A 24,381-nucleotide genomic window follows, 5' to 3' on the forward strand; every position below is an offset into this window, starting at 1 on the left:
ATGATTTAGAATGCCCAATCCTTTAATCTTGGTCAAACAGGAGCCTGGAGTTTCTGTTCCAGACATACAATGAATTACGGACGATACTGTTTTCGTCTGGGAAGATGGGGGCTGGCATGGGTCAGGAGCAGAGGTGGAGGAGCCAGGTGTGTCCCCCAATCTGGGATGTGAGACCTTGCCACTGCCCCCGAGGATGAGGACATTGGGGCTAAAAAGTGTCCTGATTCCCACAGCAGAGTGTCCAGGGAGGTTGACCTGGGGACCCAGTGTCATCAGGTTGGGTGGCCTCTCTCAGGTCTTCTGGCCCCACATGGCAAAGGCATCTGTGATATCTGTCTGCAAGAGACAGTCTCGGAGGCTGCCGTGAAGTGGAGGAAGCTGGCTACAAAATTGGGAACTTGGCCTGAGGCCATGGCCACCCCCATGTGCTCCCCACTTTCCTAGACAGCTGCTCCACCTCAAAGTAATACCTTAATTTAAGGCAACACCCCAGCTGGGTTCTGTCCCAGACTTCCTTCCTGGGTTAGATAAAGAGTTGGAGGACTCTAATTAAATTGCTTATCCTGACTGCTGGGGACACAAATCTGAGAGTTAGGAAAACACTGGGTGTCAGAATCAAAATCCCAAAAGCCACCAGCAAATCATGGCAAATTAAAACAGGGAGATGCCATTTCTTCTTTACTTCTCTGGTTTTACTAATAAAACCCGCTATTGGTAAGAAGTGGACAAGTGGACATTCTGCAGATCCTTGGCAGGAATGGAAAGTCATAGATTTTTCCAAGAGCAATGTGGCAGCATCAACATTTGAAAGAAGGAAATGCTTTGACTCAGCACTCTTGTAGGAATTTAAGTTATTATGGGTTATGTTATGGGTTAAGTTATGTTATGGGTTAAGTTATCTTTACTTGTGTTATAAGTAAAGATAAATATACAAGCATCTTTAAAATCGAGGAAATCGTGAAAACTGGAAATTACCAAAATGGCTTTTAATAGGGTCATAATAAAATAAATTATGACACACCCTCACATGGACTGCTCTTCTGTTACAAGACCGAGGTAGATGTTGGTGTGTAGCATGGAAAGGTGCCTGCAGTATATCATACTGAAATGCCCAGTGGACAGAGTAGAGGAAGAGGAAGGAGCCTCTATCCACACAAAGTTCAGGCTGTGTGGATCAGTGTGTGTCTGCCCAGCTGTCATGTGTCAGTCACTGTCCCATCCACTCTCTGTACCCCAGCCCTCTCCCGTCCTCGGGGCTCTATCTCACTTCTTTTTGCTCCATCTAAAAACAGGTGCACATTGTTTACATCATAAAACAATAAATCTGCCTTGGAAAGCTTCATTATTACATGTCAGTATAAAGGGATTCCTGCATAGAACTTGAAGATTAATTGACAGATCAAGACAACAGAATAGGAAGTCCAGATCACAATGTTTGTGAATAATAGTGTTTGTGAGTATTTAGGGTAGAACATAGTCACAATTCCGGTGGAAGAAAAGACAAACTGTTCCAAAAAACTTGCCAAAGAATCATACTGGTGACTTGACTGAGTATTTAGGGGGAAAAATGACCTTTTTCTTCAGACATAAACCAAAATGAATTCTCATTGAATCAAAGAATTGGTTGTGGAAAATATATTTGGAGAAAATTTGTGACTATTCATATAGTGTGGGGTAGGGAATGCTTCTTTAAGTATCATTCCATGGTAAAAACCACCAACAGGAATGTCCAGGGTTGGAACTACATAAAAATCTTAAATCTGCAAGTAAAAATATTCAAAACAACAGAACTGACCCTTGGAAAACGATTCAACTCAACATCACCCGTCACGGGAGACAGTGGCATCACGAGCCCTCTGGCTGATCACCTGTGTTGAACCATGAGAAATCACTAGGAAAATCCCAGTCGAGGAGCAGCCTGCAGGATTGGTGCGGACCCCATAAAGACGTCAGCCTCACAGAAGACAGAAAAGCCTGGGAACTGTAGAATGAAGGAGACGAAATGCACATGACAGTTCAATATGATGCATGACCGTCGGCTCGAGTCTTGATTGGGAGGAGAGGGGAGCTGTTGTGAAGAAAAACCATTACTGGGACAAGTGGGCAGGCTGGAATATGAGCAAAAGTTAGGTAAGAGTAATGTGTCCATGTCCCATTTCCCGAGTACGAGCACTGCATCGTGGTTAGTCAGGACAAGGCTCCACACTGTGCATCTAAGAAAGCACTTGCTAAAGGGTTTAGTGCGAAATGTCATGGCATCTGCGAGGAAAACAACAGAGAAAGGAGAAGGCACACGGTCACGGTCGTGCGAACAACTGTGCATCTCCTCAGCAGGGGCACCCTCACTCCCCGCTCCTTCTCCGGGACTGAAGGACTCGGCCACCCTCTGAGCAGAGGCTCAGTCCTCCCTGGGACTTGTGGTGACTGAAGAGAGCTAGCTGCCTCACCACTAGACCCCGCCTGGGGTGGCCCACAATGGACAGCTGGTCTGGTCAGTGTGGGGGTATCAACTCCTGCCTCCTCCTCTCAAATCAGGAGGGTCTGGGAGGGTCACTGGAGCTCCCTCGCCCCGGGCTGGTCTCTGCTGTGACCGTGGCACTCAGTGCCCTCCGTCCAGCCCGGCATCCTCCCCTGGCCATCTGCGGGTTCCCTCTCCAAAACCCAGTGTGAGCCCAGGTGAAGTGCGTATGCGGGATATGAACCTGGCCACTTCTCTGTGAGTTTGAAACTTTCTCAAAATAAAAACTTAGGGGAAAAATAAGTTAAAGACAAATGGGATAATACGTATCAGAAAAGGGTAGGATCTTTCATTTATAAAGCATTCTTACAAATCAGTAAGAAAAAGACAAACAGCCCAACTTTCAACATGCTCAAAGGAAATAAACAGGATCGCTAGAAAGAAAATTCTGAGACCAACAAACTGGTGGAAACATGCTTAAGCTCACTAGGAGTCAAATACTTGTCCTTCAAATCAGGAACTATCACTTTGCGCTTACCATATTTGAGAGGATTTAAGGAAATGAACCCAGGGCTGGCACAGGTTTGGGGAGGAGCTCTATGCCAAGCCTCCTGGGGGAATGCTTGGTGGCGGTTCTCACTGAAAGTTCTGTGTCCCTGTGCCTGTGCTCAAGTTCTCCGGAAGTTTCCGCAGTCCCATTCCTTTAGCATCCAAACAGGAAGCCTGGCTTTGCCGGCCCCCACGGAGTCGGGGGATGTCCTGGAGGAGCATCACAGAGAAGAACAGAATCAAGGCAGCCACCGAACACTACCATCCCGGCGGGGTTCCTCCTCTACAGATGGGGGCCCACCTGTCTCTCCCAAGCTCGCAAGTTGCCCACAGGCAACTCCTCAGAAATATCTATTACTTTTTAATGCAAAAGGATTAAGCTCTTGGTCTTCCTGCCTTTCTCCCCATCTCCTGAGATCCTCCTTCACTCAACAAAGGACACGGACACACACCAAAGTGTTTTCTGACACTCAACAAAGTGTTTTACCCCTTTTCTCCCAAGCAGCCTCCCGGTGGATCTGGCTCAAACAGCTCGCTAGCATCAAACGGTCACCCATCCATATCCCACCACGCACCCCACCTTTCCATCAAATGTCCGTAGCTTACGGACTGGAAAAGTTAAGTTTCATACATCAGCACAAAGCATCCTAGGTAAAGATTTAAGACGATGTTTTGGGAGGTAACAGTGAAAAATGCTTACAGGGTGATAAATGAAAAAGCAAGTTATAAAACAGTACATCCCCAAAGATTTTGTATTGTTTAAAGATGTGTGTGTGTGTGTGTGTGCGTGTGTGTGTGTGTGTGTGTGTGGAACAAACTGCCAAGAGAGCAGGAACAACAAGATGTTCACAGTTCTTATGTCTGGTATGGAATGAGCGGTGAATTTTAGGTCATTTTTGCACTATCCGTATTTTCTGTATTTGTTCTGTAATGAGGATGAATTAGAGCTATATGACAGTTCTAGAAGCAGAGGATCTTCTAGAATCACGCTTCTGGAGAAGGATGCCTCACTCACCACCCTACAGTCATGTCCATCCTGAGGCCCACCCTGACTTGGGCCTCAGCTTCCTACAAGAATATTGTCCCTCACACCCCAGACCCCGTCCTGAAGTACTCTTACCCTTTGTTCTTTCTGTGAGTCCACTCGCTTCTTCTTCAGGATAAATGTCAACTCTTGGACTCGCACTCAAGGACCCCCAAGGGCAGGTCCCCTGTGGTGCATGCAGCCTCCTGATCCCACCCCCCACCCCTCCGCACCCCTGCACGCTCCCCCCCACCACCCAGCCGCAGGACACTGCGCTCTCTGGAAGCATGCTGGCTTTGCAATGCTGGCCATGACATACTCATCATCTCTCCCTCCTCCTCCTCTTCCTCCTCCTCCTTAAGCACCTCTAAGCTGTACTGAACAGTTTTTAGTTCCAGCCTTCTGTAAGTGCTTTACAGCTGTACCAACTAGGAAGCCGTTGCCGAAAACCCCACTTAGAGTGGTCTAAGCACTTGTGTGAGAAGTCTTGACACCTCTCAGGAAAGAATCTAGGGCTTGTACGATAGTTCATGAGCCATCGGATCCCCGGCCTCTTCCATCCCTAATGGGTAGGCCTCAAATTCTTGCTTGTGCTTCACAGCCCCAAGATGGCTGCTGCCTCTCCAACATCTCATCTCCTTTCCAAGCAGAAGACCGGGAAAAAATAAAGAGTTTTCTCCTCGCAAGGTAAATCAACTTCAGGAACTTCAGGATATGGGGCCAGAAATTGTCACATGCGCCCTCCTAACTGCAAAGGAGGCTGGGAGTATGAGTGTTTCACCCTCCCTGCCTCCAGGGCGTGAAAGTTAACAAGGAAGGGGATTGTGAATGGCTTTAGGGTAGCTAATCCACAGTGCTTACCAGACATTTCCTCTCATCCCTGTCATACTGAATCTCCAGCAGTGTGTGAATTAAAGGTTGCCATTACATTCACCTCACCAATAAGAAAACCCAAAGCTCAGAGACGACATTCATGTTTTTCATGACCCAGGTCTGGCCCCACCTCTTCCCAGAAGAATTCCTTGAATGCCCCAGACGCAGACAGAGTTAGCTGGATGCCCTTCCCTGTGCATCTGGGGTCTGCATCCCTGTTGACATCTCCAACCACTCCTGAGCAATGTGTGAGCCCCACCAAGGAAATCTGTGTCTTCTGCATCCTCCAAGCCTGGCCGGGTGGCAGGCCCAGAACCGTGGCTGGGAGCGTTTGCTGAGTAACCGGGGAGGTGGTGGCCCTGCTCCACATGGAATGCCTACACAGCTAGAGTCCTAGAGCATCACTTTGGAGGACAGAGACAAACCAGCAGATCCCCAGGAGAACCGTCCCAGCAGAAACAAGGGCAACATTAGTGCACCGTGTGGCCAGAGCTCAGATCAGACTCCCTGCGGGCCGTGGACGGCACTGCCCCTGGGGCCCAGCGACTTCCCTGGGGTGGAGGGAAGCCGATGCCTGGAGCATTCCTCCAGGGCGGTGCAAAGGGAAACTGTAAGATCCTCGGCAATGTGGTTTGCATTACTGCGGCTTCAGCCATGGAAGGGGCTCCCTGAGTCAGGCAGGAAGCAGAAAATATCAGATTTAGATCCCACATTCCGTGCATTGTATACAATTATCCACTGGAGCCACATAGGGGCAAGCAGGACCCACGGAGACAGAAAGTGGGATTGCTCTCAGGGACCAGGTCGCTCTATCATGGGGAGCCGGTCGTGTTCTTGGCAGGGCCCAGGAGCCCCAAAGTCCCCAGCGCTGTGCACTCGGGAGCCCCCGGGGCCAGGGGTGAGTTTCATTTGCCTGCAAGGCCTGGGTGACAGGCAAGCTACCAGCTGCGGCAACAGTGGGGAGTCCCCTTCTCCGCAGCCCTGCACCTGTGCTTGGTGTCTAAGTGCTTCCCTAGATCCTCCCCGGCGGTCTCCACAGGCTCAATGAGGGCTCAGCCCCAAGTGACTTCAGCAGCTTCTGACCCAGGACCCTGACATCTGGGGCTCGGGGTGTGTGCGTGTGTGTGTCATTAGGAAGGAAGGGCACCTGGAGAGACGGGTCTGCACATGGAGAAGGAGGGCGAGTGTTAGCAGTTCTGGGAGAGGGAGAAGATTGTCTCCTTAACCAAACTTTAGGCTCCTCTGATCCCTCATCCGCAGTCAGCCTTGACCTTGATTCCACTCTCCCCCTGCAATCTGCATGGATGGCCCAGTCTTAGCAAGAATCCTCTTAAGCAAGCTGAGAGATGATTGTCCACCCCACACCCACCCCCAGGGGAATCTGATCCCCCTCCACATCTGATCAAGGTCTCCATCCCCACCTTTGATGTCTAAGCCCTAGCCTGCCTTCAGCAAGAATCCTGCTAGGTTGGTTGAGCAAGAACCACCGCCCCTTGCTGTCTGTCTCCTCCAGACCCCTGGCCACCTGTCACCACGTGCCCTGGCTGGACCGAGCTAGGCCTGACCCCACTGCTGTGACAGTCCAGAGCCCATTGCAGTGGTCTCCGGAAATCTTCCGTGGGGCTTTAACAAGAGTCTGAACGATATACGGTATCTCTTTATCAGGGGAGAGGAAAGAAACTTTGGGAAGCTTTTGTTGAGAAGACCCTGTCGGTCTCTTTCAGAAGGGCTGTTGGGAGGCCTCCGGAATCGTCAGCTGCTGCTTCTTCGGACAGCGCCCCGCAAACCGGTCTAACGGATCTTGTTTGCTGGGGTATAGGTTATCTCCTTCGACCCTCCTCTGAGCATCTCCAGGGCCATGACCACTGGCTGCGCTGCTTCCCAACACTCTCCCCAAGGCAGGGAAGCCAAGTAATCTGCCGTCTTACTCTGGACACTCTGCTAGGAGAGAACCAGGCGCTGTCGCTGCCAGGACAACTGGCGCAGACCAGGCCTTGCGGTTCCCAGCAAGCCTCGGTTTATCTTTCGGTGCCTCCTGGCCACGGGGTTGGCCCAGGACCCTGGTCCGGAGATGGGGGCGTCGTGGGGGGCAGGGGGCGTGGCCAGGCTGGACCCAGGCCTCCGACAGCGCCCACCCTGCGCAGCGCAGTAGGTCCCAAGCATCAGGAAGGCCGCAAATTCACGGCGGCCGCTGGCCGAGCCCGGTGGCCACCAGGGGGCGGGCGGGGGCCGGGGCCGGAGCCGGGGCGGGCCGAGCGCGCGGGGCGGGGACGCGGCGTCGCCGTCGCCCGCGGGTCCCGTGACCGTGCGCCCCGCCCGGAGCCGCCGCGGTCATGCAGTCCCCGGCAGTGCTCGTCACCTCCAGGTGAGCCAGACCCCCGGTGCCCGGCGCCGCGTCGACTCCGGGTGCGCGCGAACGAGCCGGATGCGCCCCAGTCCGCGGAGCAGGCGGAGGCGTTCCGGCCGGTGGGCCCGCGGCCCGGCCTCGCCAGCGCCCCGGCAGGTCGTCTGGAGTCGGCCCCCCAGCCGCCCGGCAGGAGAAGTGGGCGCATTGAGTGTCCCCGTTTTACAGATGGGGAAAACTGAGGCCCTTAAGAGGGTAACGAACTCGCTCCGGACCCAGTGGAAAGCCGGGATTGGCTGGTCCCGTAGGCGGGCGGAGAGGGGGTTTTCTCTCCCCTTTGCCGACGTGCGTTCACCTCTTTTTAGCCCGAAAATATAGTTTATGCCTCCTGTCAGCGCTCACTGTGTGCCAGGCCCCGTGCACGGCACTGGGGATCGGCCCGGCCCCTTAGGGGACACGGAATGAACCCAGGCCTGCGGGGGCCAGAAGCTAAGGGGGAGGGGGCAGTAGGTTCAGGTTGCCATGGGAGCGCAGCACAAGGGCGGAACCCAGGCTTTCAGGAGGGGGCGAAGGAGGCCAAGTCCCAAGGAAGAGTAGGAGTTAACCGGGTGAGGGGGAAAGAAGCGGTGGCAGCTGCTGCAGGAGGTGAGAAAATTGCAAGTTACAGCAGATGCCTGGGAGGCAGAAGGTGCCGTGGGGGCCCCGCCTGAGCCAGACCTGGAGGACCTGTGCAAGGTGGATCCTGGGAAGGAGACATGTGCTTTGACTCTGTTATAGAGTGACTCACTTAAGGTATTTCCGCAGATGCCACTGTCCTTCCCCCTACCCAGGATCTTGGTCTAAGATGCCAGTTTCTTGCAGAAATGGATGTATTTGTTTCCCAGTCCAATGGTTCTTTTTCCCGCTGTCATCTGAACTCCCCTGTGACTTTAGGTCTAGAAAAATGTGATTCTGTAAGTGAACCCTGATGCCAGAACCTGCTTGGTGTCCCTTGCATGACCCAGTGAGGTCACAGGCTGTGTCTTCATTGGCACAAGTGTACCTGGGGTTCCCTAAGTCACCTCTCCCTGAGCCTGTTTCATTCTCTACAAAAAGAAGTTTTGAGATTGGCAGGTATGAATCGTGCCGGCGGCAGACTCCCCTCTTGGCCCATGCAGATGGGGTGCGACTTCCCCGCCCAGTGCTTCGGAAGGGGATGGGTGGCTTCCCTCCCTGCACCCCGCCTGCAGGGCCTGTCACAGTCACGGGTGCCCAGCAGGTGGCGCTCACTCCTTCCCGCTGGCAGGCACCGACAGACCCAAACCGCTGCCCAAGCCTCTGCCGGAAAGGGGGTCCAGATGCTTGAAACCAGCCACCAAGCAGGTTTCCAGCGCAGCCCCCCACTGCTCTTCGCCGCTGGCATTCACACCTGCGTTTGTCCAGCAGCTCCTGGCCCGGTGCCTGCTCTGTGCCAAGGCCTGGTTCAGGTCTAGGGTACAGCAGTGAACCTAATGAAGCCCATCTTGTGGAGCTTTAGTGGGGACAGCTGGACAGTAGGTAAATAGATGGTGTGTCAGGGACAATAAATGGTATGAAGGAAAATTAAACAGGAGGGGAAAAGAGACAGGAGTGAGTGCTGTTTCGTCCAGGAGTGTCGTTCTGACAGAGTGGCAGTTGGGCAGATCCAGACAGGCTCCCCGAGGCAGGGAGCCATGAGGATGTCTTGTACAAGACTGTACCGAGCAGAGAGGACAGCAGAGTCAATGTCCTGGGGCAGGGCACCAGCAAGGAGACCAGCGTGGCGTGGGCCTGGGGGAGTGTTGGGTGAGGCAGTGAAGAGCTGTGGGTTTGGGAGTAGGTGGGTGGGGGGGGTAGTGCAGGGGTGGAGGGAGAGAGAAGGGACAGGGAAGACTTGCAGAAGTGTGCCTTGAAAGGCGATGGCCTCAAGTAGGAGCCAACCAGTGTGTCCCCAGAGGTGGGGGAGGTGGGTGCAGGCCGGTTGTGAGGCAGAAGCTTGGGGATCTCTCTGATCGCTGCCGTTCTCAGTGAAATAAGAAGTAGGGCTGTCAGGGGAGAACAGCATCGGGGGTCCATCGGGGGTTAGAGGAGCGACGCGGCTTAGACCCCACACCTTGCTGCCCAGTGGATGGTCCCAGGGGCAGCAGAGTAACGTCAGCATCACCGGGGAGCTGGCTGGAAAGCGGATTCTCAGGTCACATCCCCGAACTGCTGAGTCCAGACCTGTGCATTGACGGCTTCCGCGGGTGCACCTGAGGTTCCAGAAGCTTGGTCTAGGGCTCAGCCGACTGAACTACACCCATGAGGCAAATCACACCCACCTCTTGCTTTTGTACATAAAGTTGGTGTATCGTCCTGGCTGCTGCCATGGCACATGGCCGAGTTGAGTGGTTATGACAGAGGTCATAGAACCACAAAGCCTGAAATGTTTATTGTCTGGTCTTTTATGGCAAAAGTTTGCCTGGGGTCCAGAGGTGTGCGAGAGTGAGTGAGCCAGGCTCAGGTGCATCGGTTACCTGCAGGAGTTGTCAACGTGAGCTGGGGGGTCCCCCTCCCCGGGGCTTCTGATGCAGTGGCCTGAACTTCCCAGGTGGCACCAATGTGGCGGGGACCACGGTTGGAGAAGCCCAATCTAGACCAAGGGAGGGGTGCCAGGCCCAGGCTGCGGCTTGTAGGTTGTGGCTGTGAACTCCAGGTGGGACCAGGTGGCATGTCTGAGCGTTTGTCCCCGTCCCGGGCAGCTGCTGGGCACTGGTACAAAGGAGGCAGAGAACTGGAGAATTCGGGACTGCGGTGGGGGGCGGGGGGCGGGGGTAGGCAGGAGAGCTGGGGCCTGCAGCAGTGATTCCTACCCTGGGGCCTCCCAGCCCAGGAGGCGTGGCAGGAGCAGGAGGTACAGTGGCAGCAGTGGGATCGTGGGCTGAAGGTCGTGGTGTGGTCCAGTGCAGGGGACCGAGAGGGAGAGTGTGAACCCGGCGTTAGGAGGTGCCTGCCGGTGGGCTTCTGCACACCTGCTTTTCTCGGCCGAGAGGCCCCCTCCTCTGCACTTCCGCCCACCTGTGCTTCGTTGCCTTAATGATCCTCGTCCTGCCTCCCTCCAGCCTGGAAGAGGCAGCTCGTGGGCTCTGGGGCAGCGGCCTGGGTGTGAACGCTGGCTCCGGCTCTGACCAGCGGAGACCCAAGCAGGTGACACCCTTGTGCCTTGTTCCCGCTCTGTATAAATGGGTCCCAGCAGTTGTGTCCCCTGTAAGGCTGCGAGAGCAGGAATGACCTCGGTGAGGTCCTGAGAGCCCACAGCAGTGCCGGCTGCTCCCAGGCTCACTTGTCATGGGCTCTGCGCTCCCTTGCGTGTCCCAGGAACACGCGTGCACACCGTGTGCTAAGCCGGGAGCAGCACCGGCTCGCTCCGCGGAAGGCCGAGAATGCTCATTCGGTCCCTGGCCCAAGGAAAGGAGGGCTGATGCGTGAGGTGTGTTTTTCCATCTCACAGACGTACGTTTGGTGTCACCTGGGCGTCCCTCAGTCGTCAGTGCTTGTAACAGCCAGCCCTGTGTCCCACGAAAATGCTCATGTGTGTGCGGAGGTCTGCAGGCTCCCTAAGTGTGTGTGCACTTCACACGCAGGCGGGTGGCACTTGTCCTCCTTGGGGGGGCAGATGGCATCCCTGTGGTGACCATGTCGCATGCCTGTGTAGTGGTGGGAGAAATCCACACCGAAGGAGTCCTGGGGGACAGAGTGTTTTTTGTTTTTTTAAAAGATTTTATTTATTTATTTGACAGACAGAGATCACAAGCAGGCAGAGAGGCAGATAGAGAGAGAGGGGGAGGCAGGCTTCCCGCTGAGCAGAGAGTCTGATGCGGGGCTCGATCCCAGGACTCCAGAATCATGACCTGGGCCGAAGGCAGAGGCTTTAACCCACTGAGCCACCCAGGCGCCCCGGACAGAGTGTTTTTGAAGTCCTGCTCAGCCCATTGTAGGTCTGCACCTCGAGAATAAGGGGTCCTGCCTGGGTGTGTGTGACGTGTGTTTGTACGCGTGGGTCCGCATTGCCCTCTTTCAGACAGCGAGCGTGCAGTTGCCGTAACGTCTCATGACCTGTTTGCCCCCCGTACACATCTGTGTCGCGGTGACCGGTTCTCCAGCAGCTACGCTGTTTTGCTGGGCACCCTCTCAAAGCCTCACGCCGCAGCCTTCTCAGGGCCTCGCGGGGCCCCATGGCTCCTGAGAACCCTGCATCCAGGGCCCTTTCCATCCTCCCTGCCCTGGGCAGATTCCTTTGTAGCCCTCCTGCCCTCAGGTTTGCTGAAGAAACAGGTCTCTGCCCTGGTTCCCGGCGGAGTGTCCATCTTTCCCTGAGCACCGAGAGCCCCAGATGCCATCCCGCCAAATCCTGCAGGTGCCTGAGTGTGCGGAGCTCACCTCCCCGCTGGTGATTTTCCACTAGCCCTGTCTCTTCTGCTCCCGCTTGTTTTCCTGCTGGGGACGGCCCTTGATCTGCACGCAGCCCGAAGGCAGCGCCCACACGTGGGGCTTGGGAAGCCAGGCCTTATGGGGGCCGGTGTGTGGCGGGGCAGGTGGCCCGAAGCAGTGACCATGGAGGACCGCTTGTGGAGTGGCCTCCTGCCAGGCCAGCAAGAGGACCCTGAGGCCCCGTCCGCGTGTCGCTCCAGAAGCCTGCCGACTTAAACCTGAGCTTCCTCTGCCTTCTCTCCTTCCGGCAGGCGAGTTCAGAATGTGCACACGGGCCTCGACCTGACCGTGCCTCAGCACCAGGAGGTGCGGGGCAAAATGCTGTCCGGCCACGTGGAGTACCAGATCCTGGTGGTCACCCGGCTGGCCGCGTTCAAGTCAGCCAAGCACAGGCCTGAGGATGTCGTCCAGTTTTTGGTGAGCGGGGGGTTGGGGAGGGGGTTTCCAGGGGGGCCAGGGGCCCGGTGATACGCCTGCCACCACCTCATGAGCAGCAGCATCGAGCGGGCGCATCTCTAGCCAGCACTTGCTTGGGCCAGAGAGTGCCAGAAGGTGCCAGGCGGGGAGGGTGTGAGGGTCTCCCAGGCAGAGGGCCCATGCTAAGCGGAGACTAGCCACAGGGCGGGGGGCGGGGGGGTTGCGTGCAGTGGAGTATCAGCCTGGGGACGCAGAGACAGCAGACAGGGTCCCAGTCACAGTCACAGGGGGCGTACGGGGAGCCTGGCTTGTCCTACAGCCAGGGAGGAGTTGTAAGTAGGGGAGTGACTCACTGGCCCCTCCGGTGGGGAAGGCTGATGGATTGGGAGGAACCGGGCAGGGGCAGGGCCCAGTGATGAGGCCAGTGGTGCTCCAGGGAGGGCTGGAGGCAGGCCAGCAGTGAGGGGGCGGCGGCGATGTGTGAAATACCTCCAAGGTAATGTGCATATCATCTGCACCAGCAGAAGTTAAGGAGCAGAGGGGCGGGTCTCAGGGGGTTGTGTGGAGTGTCGGGTCGGTCAGAAGGACACAAGAGGACCAATCCATGGGCCGGAGCCAGGGACCGGTCAGGCCCAGGAGGCAGGTTTGGGAAGGGTCAGCTTAGAAGTGATGTTGAAAGTCTGGGAGTGGACGAGGTTGCCCAGAGAATGGACATGGAGGACGGAGGGAAGGGGCTTAGGAGGGAACCCCGAGACCCAGCAGCCCCGGGATGGTCACGGAGAGGGAGGAGGCTCTGGGGCCGAGGGAGAAGGGGGCATCCTGGAGTCACAGGAGCTAAGGGAAGAGAGAGCCTTGAAATAAAGGCAAAATGAACGAGAGCCCTGTGGTGTAGACAGGATCAGTAGCTACAGGTTTGCTCATGGTTCGTTCTGAACGTCCTGGCAGCCGAGACAGAAAGGGAAACAGTGAGTGACCTGGCTGTGGTGCTCTAGTAGCAGAGACGTCACCTTCTCAGAGTTAAAAATGCATGGCCCAGTCTGTCTTTGCGGGAGATGGAACACATGGAAGCATCCAGAGGACGGTATCTTTCATGTGCTACTTGGACTTCCGGTGAGAGGCAAGGTCTAAGGTTAGGTGGTGCTTCTGGTTCTGCTTGGCTCTGAGTGGTGGGGGTTTGCTGCTCCTGATGTCTGGTCTGACCCCCTCCCCATGGAGCTCAACACACACCCCAGCACCCCGCCCCCCGGCCCTGTTATCCGGGGTGGGAGCTGAAGAGCAAATCTGAGGTCCAGTCTCTGGGCGTAACAGAGAGGCAGCGTGTGGGGAGCAGGGAGCAGTGTCCTCTGCTGTGCCGTGGGCCAGTCTCATGTGGGACGCTGTGCGCGAGGACAGCTTGACCCCTTCGTGCATCACACCAGCGCCGCTTTCCTCTGGCCAGTAACTCCCACACCCTGTGTAGGGGGCATGTGCAGGCCTGGGTGGTCATTCCGGCGGGTGCCTCTCAGGCAGTCTGAACTCCTGTGAGGGCAGAGGAGAGGGAGAGTGCTTTACCCACCTCCGCCGCCATGAATTCTGGGGTTGCAACCCAAAGCCTGAAAATCTCTGAAGTTCCATGATTTAGCTGCAAAAAGAAAAAACGCATTTGCCTTCTATTTCTGAAAAGGATACCCATGCTTTAATGTAAAAATGAGTTTAATTGCTAATCAGGAAGTAAACCAATCCCCAGAGAGGGGCACTGGGTATGCTTGCCGCTGAGCGGATGCCCCGTGTGCTGGTGGCACAGGCCCACAGGCTTCCCTCGGGGACTCTGGGGAGCAGCGCTGTCTACCCTGCGCGTGGGCGCACCAGGCAGAGAATCCTCTGCACTCCCTGCGTCTCTCCGAGCCTCCTCATGCTGCTGTCCGGGTAGCTACTTGAAAAGCCCTGGCTTTGGAACACTGATGCATGTGGGTCCTGGATGGGGTGACACCCCTGACTTAGAACTTCTGGCCCCCCGCAGGCTTAGTGCTCTGGAGACTAGCAACTTCCAGGACAAGGGTCCCTGTGAGTCCGTGGGCTCTGCCCGCATGGAGCTGTCCAGCCAGCAGAGGGCGCTCAACCCTTAGGGTTAGAGCTTCCTGGCCGGGGCTCCGTCCCTGCCAGCTGCAGTCACCAGTTCTCAGGACCCTGGGGCTGGCTTGGAGCCTGCATCCCTTAGGTGAAAAGGATCCTCTTACCTTTCCTTGAGGGCTGTTCTTAGGAAAGCTCCAGAGCCAGGCTCTTGTGTTGACAGCCGCAGGCTGCAGTCCCCTGTCCCACTCCCCAGTGTGTGGGGGTTGGGGGTGCTGGGGATCTAGATTCTGCCCCTGCCACCTGCCGGCATCTGAATCCCTGATAGGCTGGGGCATCTGGGGAGAGTTCAAGGTGTCCAGGGCTGCATGGTGTGACACTGCTGTGCCCCGGGGTTCCCAGGTCTTGTCCATCAGCCACACCAGCATTTCCAGCCTTGGCTTAGGAGTAGAAGTGGGACTGTCCCCATTTGTACACTCCGTGCTCCCTCAGAGGAGCTGGGGGGACAGGTCTCGCATACAGGGAGAGCACAGAGTCCAAGCCGAGTGAGGACACTGGGCGGCTGGTGGGGTGTGTGCCTGGGTGCCGGGGGCCGGGAGAGCCCACAGTGGGTGACATGGTCTACAGCAATTCCTACCTCCCACCGTGCTTCAGCCGCTCACGCCACAAGAGGCCCGGGCCACGTGGGGCAGAGACCATGCTGGGGTGGCCTCACACAGAGCAAACTCAGCCGGGGACGGGGTGCTGTCTCAGGGTGATTCCGGGGCATGGGACCTCTTCCGGCCTGCTTCCCTGAGGTTCCATGATGCTGGGGGTCCTAGCCAACAGCAGCCCCGAGAAACAGCCTTGCTGTATCTGGTTCTCCCCATGAACACTGAGGACCGTCCCCACTAGGAGGCTGCTGTTCCTGCGCAGGAGAATGACCAAGAAATTATGCTTAAAAGAGGCAGATCATGTTGTTGTAGGAAGACGACCTCACTGCCACCCAGACCATGAGGTCACCCCACTAACATGCTGCGGGCTCGGAATGGAGGCAGGCAGCCCCCGCGGTCACCTGTGGGCCAGGCCGGGGTCCCTGTGTCACATGTCTCTACCTGGACCTGTGACAGCACGTGGGATCCCCCTTGACAGCATCTCCCCTCTGGCTACGAAGACTTTCATAATTTAGCCTCGCATGGATTAGGGGGTGTTGGGAGCGGAGCCTAAGGCACGGCGTGGGGGGAGGGTCAGAGGGAGCGAGGCATGCCCCAGGCACCTGCCTGTCCCCTGGAAGCTGTCCCCCAGGGCCGGGCCCCCAGGCTGTCTGGGTGGGATTGGGGGGAGAACATTGAGGAAGCACATGGCTCCTCTCATTCCAGGTCTCCAAAAAGTACAGTGAGATCGAGGAGTTCTACCAGAAACTGAGCAACCGCTATCCCACGGCCAGCCTTCCCCCGCTCCCCAGGAAGGTCCTGTTCGTTGGGGAGTCCGACATCCGGGAAAGAAGAGCCGTGTTCAATGAGATTCTGCGCTGTGTCTCGAAGGATGCCGACTTGGCTGGAAGCCCAGAGCTGCTAGAATTCTTAGGTACCTGGGGCTCTGTCCCAAACCTCTGAGGTCTCCGTTGGCCCAGAATTAGGCCTCACTCCCCTGGCTGGGCCAGAGCAGGGCCACCGCTGCTGGTAGGAGAAGACTGCTGCCCAGGGCTCCCACGGGAGCCGCCAGACGGGGCCCCCACGGGGCCTTCTCTGTAGTCTGACCCCACCGGTGCCCATCCTGGCCGTCCCCAGAGCCTCCCAGCCCATACGTACACATGCCCCACTTTGCCTCCTGCCAGCCAGGCCTGCAGACCTGGCACCCGGGGACACCTCCCTGGGCTGGTGCCCGCCGGTGATCTTGCTAGGTATGGCAGCAGGCCAAGGCTCGGCCGGTACTGGGCCAGTCCTGGGGACCTCAGACCCTCACAGGCTCCACCCCCCTTTCGGTTTCCTCAGCTGTCACATAGGAGGGTGCCAGGTGACATAGAATTCCACGAGCTCCCGCCTGGGAAGCGCATTCGACGAGCTTGCTCTCTAGGACGGCTGACGTGTACCCCCACTCAGCACACCCCCGCATCCAGGCCTGCACAGAGGCCCCAAGGTGGAAATGAGCACTTGTGTGCCCCTGGGTGGGGAGGGGTCCCCCTCCAGAGGTGCTGGCTCTCCCCCCAACCCCGACTTTCTCCCCTCTTTGGACCATTCCGTTTAACTTTTCTTCCCAATGACTGTGGTCTCCAAGCTTCGCAAGGCAGATGGGAGTTTTTCAGCAGACAACAGCAAATAAGCCAAAAAATTTTTAAAGGGGTGAAGAATAAAAAAAGCAAAGCTGGTGAATGCACAGAGGCTGGGGATGGGCGAGGCTGCAGAGCCCGGGCTTCTTCCCTCCTTTTCCAGCCCCCACACGCACCTGTGGGCCCCGAGTGGTTCACTGCGAGATCACAGCCTGCTTGCCTCCCAGTGGGCTGTGTTGCCTGTGATACGGGCACCCCAGCTGATCCCGTCATTGGAAGAAACTCCGGATCTCCTGGCCCCTCTGTTACAGAGACTGGGCGGGGTACAGTGGTCTGACTCTCCCAGCCCTTCTGTGCCTCCATTTCCTTATCTATAGAGCGGAGGTGTGAACAGGATCTCTCCTGCGGATTTTTACAATAGTTCAATGAGTCCATACCTACAAAAATGCTTTTTACGTGATGCCTATCACACGGAATTGAAATTTTGAGTGATAGTTCCACATTTGTTCTAATAACAAGCATAACATCGGGCAGCCTATCGTTAGTATTTAGATCTACATAACGCAGTCGCACATACTGCTTTGGTGTATCCCAGGCATGCTATAGGTTCTCTACCTAAGGGTGGTATTTTTTTTTTTAAGGAACTGCTTTCAACGGTCTGTTACTCAGTAACTATCTGGATAGAGGTGAACAAGTAAAGTAAACCCATGTTTCTCAACCTGTCCTTGGGGAAGGGCTAGATTTGTATTCCCGATCTGTCACGGACAGATACTTTCACAAATACAGAGTCACATGTCTGGGTGTCGTGACAATGTCAAGCTGCTGTGGAAGCTTCCAGATGCTTGCTCTCCCTTTCTGTGCTTACCACATCATGGATTTCCATCTGCGGACCATGCTTTGAGAAGTGCTGATGTAAGCCAGTTTGTAATGAAACTGTTACAGTTTGTTCTGGAATCTTCCATGAGCTCACTGTGCGCCCCATTGGGTTCATAGTCCAAGTGCCCAGACCCTTGGAGCAGGTCTTCATTTATGGTTGGATTGCCAGAGCTCCCTGATAAGCCCCAGAAATGCATACGGGCTGGCTTTCTCTGCCCTTAGCCCGTGGACATAGGCTTGGCTATTGCCGTGTTGTCAACTTGTCAAGGCTCGTGCCTATAGCTACTCCACTGCAGGCTTCGCTGCAGGCTCTAGGCTTGGAGCCCCAGCTGCCCGCTGTCTACCCAGACCCAGCAGCCTGTCCCAGCATGCTGTAGGAAGCCCCCAGCTCAGGTCCTGGCACAAGGACTTGGGTGTGGGGCAAGACCGCCTCGTCCCCTGGCACTGGGTGTCAGGTGCCTTCCTCCCACTCCTTCCACAGGCACCAGATCCCCAGGGGCTGCAGACCTTACCAGCAGGGATGTCTCTGTCCTGGATACACACAGCCAGGCCCAGGAAGACGGTGAGGCTTTCGACTTCTTCGAGCAGCAGGACCGAGCAGAGCCTGAGGCTCTGCCCATCCCAGGCCAGAAGGGCGAGGAAGCGGGAAAATCCTCCGAGGAAGAAGAGGAGGAGGCACTGGATCCCCTGGGCATCATGCGGTAGGTGTCCGCATCCGGGGTAGGGCCTCCTTCTGGCCTGCCCCCAGCTCTCTGGGGAGGGCTTCTCTCTCTCCATCCTTGGAGTCTGAGAACGCCTGTCTCCCTGGTCATCACTCCCTGTGGCCTGGTGTGCTCGGGCTGGGCTCAGAGGGCAGAGCCTCCCTGGCCAGAGGGCAGGCCCTGGGTCCCAGCCCTGTACTGGGTCCCCGCAGGGCTGCCCCCCCCCCCCACCCCCGTACAGCTCAGCAGCCCAGGAGCCCTGGGCTCTCCACCTGGCTCATCAATGACAGCCTGGCGCTTGTGGCGGGTGATTGGATCCCCCGGGCCCTGTTGCACTGTCCTTAAAGCGGGGGTGTTGACCTGGGCCCTGACTCCCCACAAGGCAGTTGTAAGGCCCGTGAATCACATGGATGGAGGGGACGGATAGCCTCTAAGGAGCCAGCTGTGGGTGATGGAGAAGGTGGCGCGAGCCCCGCCCCCCGCCAGTCAGCTGAGTTCCTTTACGTGCGCGGACACGCACACAGGGGCGCACACACAGGTGCCCTGGCTGGGGAGGAAGGGGTGAGCCAGGTATGGTCTCAGTGGTCCCTCGGCTGTCATCCGCTGCCGCCTTCTTTCCTGAGCCCCTGATGCCTTTGCGAATCAGGACGCTGCTCCCGAGCCCCCGCTGCGTGGCCGCCCTGTGCTGGGGGCAGGGGTCCGGGTGGGAGAGACGTCTGTTCCTGAGGCCCGTCCAGTGGGCACAGGCCGCGGTGTCTGAGCGGGACCTCCCAAACAAGACAGGCTCGGCCGCCCCAGGCCCTCACCCCCTCTCAGCCCGAACAAGAAACCGGGTGGGAAGCTATGTTTCTGAGCATCTCCCACACGCCGAGCGTGCTGCCCGCGCTCCATGGCCTGTGTCCCACGGACACCCTGCCTGCGAGGAGGTGATGTTCTCCCACGTCACAGGTGAAAGGAAAGCCTGCAGAGGCCGAGTGCCCGGCCCGAGGTCAGTCAGCTGGTAAATAATCGTACTGGGATTCCGGTCTAGGTCAGGGTTCTGGACGCTGCTTGGCCTTGATCCTGGCTCAGCTGTTTCCCAGCAGTGTGGCCCTTCAGTTTCTGTGGTGCATCGGGTCATGGTAGCCCCTCTCCACAGGGCCCGGGTGGAGGCCGAGTTCACGCGAGTGCCAGCACTGGCTCCTCTCACGGCTGCAGCTTGCCGCCCCACGCCCTCCCCCGAATCAGACTGTAGACCCAGAGTGACCGTCCCTCTGTCCTGATGAGAGATCAAAGTTCAGTCACTCTACCAGGGACGCCCGCCTCGCAGGTCCTATTCCAGGAATCAGGGAGGGGCAAGTTCAGCGTAAAGGACAGGAAAGTCGCAGTCCAGAAGGCTCTGCCCACCGCCCACCAGCCTTCCTGGCCCGGGGGAGTCGGCGGGTGTGAGGGAACAGGCAGGTGGAGGTGTGGCTGCACGGTCCCCTGTAACCAGCCTAGGGGAGATGAGGAGTCCCGCTCTGGAGACCCGGGCCCAGAGCCAGAAGTGCAGGCTTGGGGTCTGGTCCCCCTAGCCCTCCACGGCCACCCTGACCCAGACGGGGTGTCAGCGGCCCTGGGGGAGAGGCAGCGAGGTTATGTGGGGAGCAGTCTGTAGGAGCCACTTCTTAGTAGCCTCACACAACCTGCAGGGCCTTCTTGGGCTTATTTTGGTCAGGATGAGGCTTTGTTTGAACTCAGGCTCCCTGTTGTTCAGAGGAACCACACGTAAAGCCAGACCAGGATTTCAGTGGTTTGTGCCAGCTTTTGGCTGAGGGTCATGCTTAGCAAAGCGGCTCCTTTTTTGGGTAGGAAAATGCTGTTTGGGGTTGGCAAGGGCCGCCTTGAATTTCCTACTTATTCCAGTAGCAGATAGTCAAGGGACATGTCTGGGACCACCCACCCCCGGCACTGTCACCAGCTCTGGGGGCCTCATTCTCGAATGCCGCGAGAACGTAGCACCTGCCCAGGGCCCCAGAGGCTTAAGACCTTCTGCTGGTTTTTCCTGTAATGACGGAACACTCTCTGTGTTAATGACGGGTGTGACAGTGGTCAGTTCTGTCACTCTCGTCAGGGAGAATAACCCCTAAGGTCTTTTGAGAGCTTATGAAATGCCAGAAAGTGATTTCCAATCCTGTGACTGGACATTTCTCTTCTATTTCTGCTTTTGTTTTTTTTTAGAGGTCATGACACACCACATTGCTCTCAGAACCTGTGTGAGTTGGTGTGCTCCAGGAAGTGTGTGTGTGTGTGTGTGTGTGTGTGTGTGTGGAAGCTGAAGTCTTGAAGTGTGGAGACAAACTTCACAAAGTAGCTCCTCCAAATTCACGCAGCCCCATTTGGCAGGCCGTGACTCAGTGGCGCCCCCTTGACTGTCCCTTGATTCCAGTCATTCTGCAAAGTGGGAGGAGGGCAGGGTCCTGGGATTACCCTCTTTCACAGACGGGAAAGTCCAGGACAGTTGAGTAGGGACTTGGCTGAGCCTTGGGTGTGGCCCCCCTGCCGCCGCCCCCCTCCCCCCGCACCGCGGCCACACTCCCAGATGTGTCCCCCTACCCCCACCCCAGCACTCCTGTGGGCCTGGCTTTCCTGAGCTGCCTCATTTCCAGGCGACAGGCATCTGTCCTTCCTACCGTGGGCCTGGTGGGGCGCTGTTGCTCCATGGCAGGGCTGCTGGGGGGGCGGTGGGGGCGGGGGTGCGGGTTGCCAGCACAAAGCCCCGTGCCCAGAAGGCCTGGCTTTTCTTTGTCTCTTAAACCTGGTTTTGATTAGGGGGAAAGAGTTGCTGCACCAACACCGAGTGCTCCAAGACAGAAAGCGCTCTCCGTGGGCCCGTCCTGGCCATGCTGCTCCCCTGCTCGCGGGGGGTTTGAGCGTCCTGGTCTAGGCGTGACCCACAGATCTGTACGCCGAGCACACAAGCCTTGCACGCTGTGCTCTTCTCTCCGTGTCCTGTCACGGTCCCCTCTCCATCCCACAGAGTTGTCGGGTCTCACTCTCGGTGTTAGAGACTTTGCACCTCTGAGAAAGATGGAGTTCTGCCGTCTAGTTCTGCCTTCTGCTGGAAATACCTCATTGGGAACGTCTTTAATCGGAACTCCGATGATACACGACTGGTACAGACAATTGAAAACACAGCGAAAGCCTTTTGCCCTGAAGGTCTGTGCTTCTGGATGTCCGTTTCTCAAACCCAAAATGGGATTGCGTTGTGTGCACCATTCCACGGTTTGCTTGTTCTCAGCTTGTATTGGGTCTTCTTTCCAGATCAGTACATCGACTTCTACATTCGTAACTGGGCTGGTCCGCCGGGTCGATGGCCTGTAAGTGGCATTGCCAGGCCTGCCTGGGGGCACTGTGGTGTTTTCCGAAAGTTTTTGCTATTACAGGCGGTGAGGAACTTGACCCTGTGGGGAGCTTTTCCCCCCGGATAACTGCCCTAGAGCCAGGTCCTGGGCTCTTCTGCCCAGGGGCCTTGGTTGTGCCCCTCCAGGGAAGCATTCTTTAGGGACCCAGTCCCTCTCTTTTGGGAAGGTCTCTCTGCCTACTCGCGAGGCTCCTGCCTCCCACCTCTTCCCCCAGTGCTCAGGGAGTCCCCTCTTTAGCCCCCAGTCCCAGAGGACCCTTAGGGACATCGGCACCTTTAGGGACAGGCTGGTTCCTGCGTGGACATGCCTTCCCTCAAGGCTGGGTTCCTGCTCTCTGCTCACAGGAGTGGGGCCAGTGCCCAGTGGCCTGTGCACGGCCTCCAGCAGGGAAGCTGGACCTTTTTTTGGAGCATGAATCATGCGTTTTGTCACAATTGTTTATACAAATGTTGCGTTATCTTCACAAAAGAATCCTACGCATCTTAGTATAAAAATGTCTTACCCGACGTTTGGGTAACATCACTGATCTGGGATGACCCTGGGGTTTTGGAAACCCCGCAGCACACTGCCAGAGGTACCCCTAGACTTGCTCCCATTGGGAGACTGATTTATTTCTGCCCCAGCTTTATTGAGAACTGGTCGGCATACGGCATTGTGTGAGTCTGAGGTGTTCTGTGTGATTTAATGCACATACATACGGTGAAGTAGTGACCGTGGTGAGGTTAGCGGCCGCCGCCATCGATGCCACACAAAAGTACAGTTTCTGAGATTCAGAAGCACCGTGTCCCCCAGGTAGGCCATGGCGGGGTGTGCGGGGAGTTGCGCAGGGCGGCTCCTCGCCCACCCCACTCACGTGGGTAGCAGGCCCGCTGGGAGCCCTGAACACCCTGCAGCTCGCGAGAAGCCCCTCGGACTGGGGCTTTAAGGAATTCTCTAGGTGATCCACGGGGAAAGTCCCGCTTGAGGAGCCCCAGAAGCCAAAGTTGATGAGGGCCTTGGGTATGGCAGAGGGAACTGAGACAGGAGCAGCAGGTCCACTGGCCACGGGGCTTCCACAGGGCTTCCAGGAGGGTGGTCCCAGGCAGCCTTGGGGGGGCCCCCTCCGGCTCTCTGGCTTCGCTCCCCTGCCACCTGCCACCTACTAGGGGGCGGTTCTCCCAGTCACAGTGGGGCCGTGCAGTCAGCCCTGGCCTGGCCTGGGACCAAAATCAATGAGGACTACAGGGGGCACGGTGACAGCTGTCCTACCAGTCACAGTCACATCCCCCATTAGGGCAGCCACGCGTGCTCTACTGACCAGATCTCCTCATCCATGTTAGCGCAGAAAGTCTGGCCTGAATGAATGGTGTGACACTGCTGTATACTTTTTTTTTCTTTTTTAAGGTGACATTTTGAAGATTTATTTATCTGTCAGAGAGAGAGTGCGCGTGTGCACAAGCAGAGAGGGAAAGCAGGCTCCTCCCTGAGCAAGGAGCCGGATGTGGGACTCAATCCGGGAGTCCGGGATCATGGCCCGAGCCGCAGGCAGACGCTCACCTGACTGGGCCACCCAGGCATCTGCTTTCCACTCTTTTAATTTAGTAGCAAGAACTTCAGTTCAGGAGAAATCTCATACAGAGCCCCAGTGTGTATCAAACAGCCCGAGGGAGAATTGACCTGGTTGGGACAGGAGTAGGGACTGGACATCTGCCTCCTAGGCCTCAGCTCACCTCTCCCGTGGCCCTGCGTGGCTCTGTGGAAGGCCAGGCCCCTTAGAGCATGGTTTAAAGCCACTGGGATAGCTGGGTGTGTGGTCAGCCCGGAGCAGAATGACAGGCCAGCAGGCCCAGGTTGAGATCCCCAAGGGCATGGGGCAGGTCATTGAACCTCTTCATGCCTCAGTTTCTCTCTTTATAAACGAAAGACAAAGTGCAGTCCCGGTGGTTGATAAAGTGAGACGTAGTATAGGAAATGTCCTTTGTGTAATGTTATCCCTATGTGAGGTCAGCTCTGCTCTGAAGAAGCCGTGGGCTGTTTGAACTAGAGACAGCCTGCCCACTTCCTGCAGCTCCCAGCACCCAGTGCAACCTGCCGGACTTGCCGCAGCCTGGGTGGGACTGAATGGTCACTTGACTCCCTGGGGAAGGACTCTTGGAGGTCATGCCTGCCATTCCCCTGCCTCAAGCTGCCCCCAAGGGACAGCATTAGAATGACAGACTTTCACCTGAGGGACTGGAGGCAAAGCCAGTGTCTTTGTGGTTATTACTCGGAAACCTGCCCGAGACCACCCAGTTCTGCACCATGGACCTCTGGGATGGACTTTGCCTGTTCCCCCCACCAGGCTGAGAGCCCCCTATGCCAGGATGCCAGCTTCCTGGCCCTCGCCCATGCGTTCTCCAGCTTGGGCGATGGGGGTGATGGGTTTTCACAATCGCAGGGACTGCCAGGCCCCATGGGTCATGTGAGCATTTGGACTATCGTCGGGGATGTGGGAATAAAACCAAAATGGCCCAAGTGAGAACAGGCTAAGGCCTTGATTTGGAGCCGGCCGTGGTGAGGGAGGGGTCAGACCTGCATTTAGCAGAGACTCCAAGGCAGGCTGGGAGTAGGAACGGTTCCTAGTGGGAAAGAGGAGGCTCGGCTGTGCCCGACTGGAGGCTGTTGGCGAGGGAGGCTGCTGCCTGTGTGGCGTCCCGCACGCTCTGCGGTCGGTTCGGGGAGCGTAGTGGAGCATAGCTGGCTTTCTTTGGCTGCTGGATGAGGAGGGAAGCCGGAGTAAAGATTAGGGTAGCTGACAGTTTGTGTTGTGGTTTGATGCCCTGGGCTGGTGGCTGCAGGGTGTGAGACACGGATCTGTCTGACGTCTGCTCTGCCCATTGCCCGTTTGTATATTCAGTCCCTCAGGGGTGCGGCCAGAGCTGGGGCCTTGCTTCCCAGCAGTTGGTGGTTGGCGGCGACAGGGCCCCTGCAGCCAGACGGGCCTGGTTCGGTGGTGGTGCGGGGCACCATGCTG

The 24,381-nt window shown here is 56.9% G+C and overlaps 1 protein-coding gene across 1 annotated transcript in view; it reads left to right on the forward strand.

The window, feature by feature from the left end:
• The first annotated feature begins 7,164 nt into the window (after positions 1-7,164).
• The window catches only part of HS1BP3 (HCLS1 binding protein 3), a 29,271-nt gene continuing 12,054 nt past the window's right edge, over positions 7,165-24,381 (forward strand). The window contains exons 1-4 of the mRNA XM_032353208.1: positions 7,165-7,269; positions 11,967-12,132; positions 15,540-15,747; positions 17,787-18,006. Of these exons, the coding sequence (XP_032209099.1) occupies positions 7,238-7,269; positions 11,967-12,132; positions 15,540-15,747; positions 17,787-18,006 (626 nt within the window). The 5' untranslated portion in view covers positions 7,165-7,237. The remainder of the gene's footprint in view (positions 7,270-11,966; positions 12,133-15,539; positions 15,748-17,786; positions 18,007-24,381) is intronic.

The sequence above is a fragment of the Mustela erminea genome, chromosome 7 (genome assembly GCF_009829155.1).
Source record: "Mustela erminea isolate mMusErm1 chromosome 7, mMusErm1.Pri, whole genome shotgun sequence".
In the NCBI taxonomy this organism is placed as follows: Eukaryota; Metazoa; Chordata; class Mammalia; order Carnivora; family Mustelidae; genus Mustela; species Mustela erminea.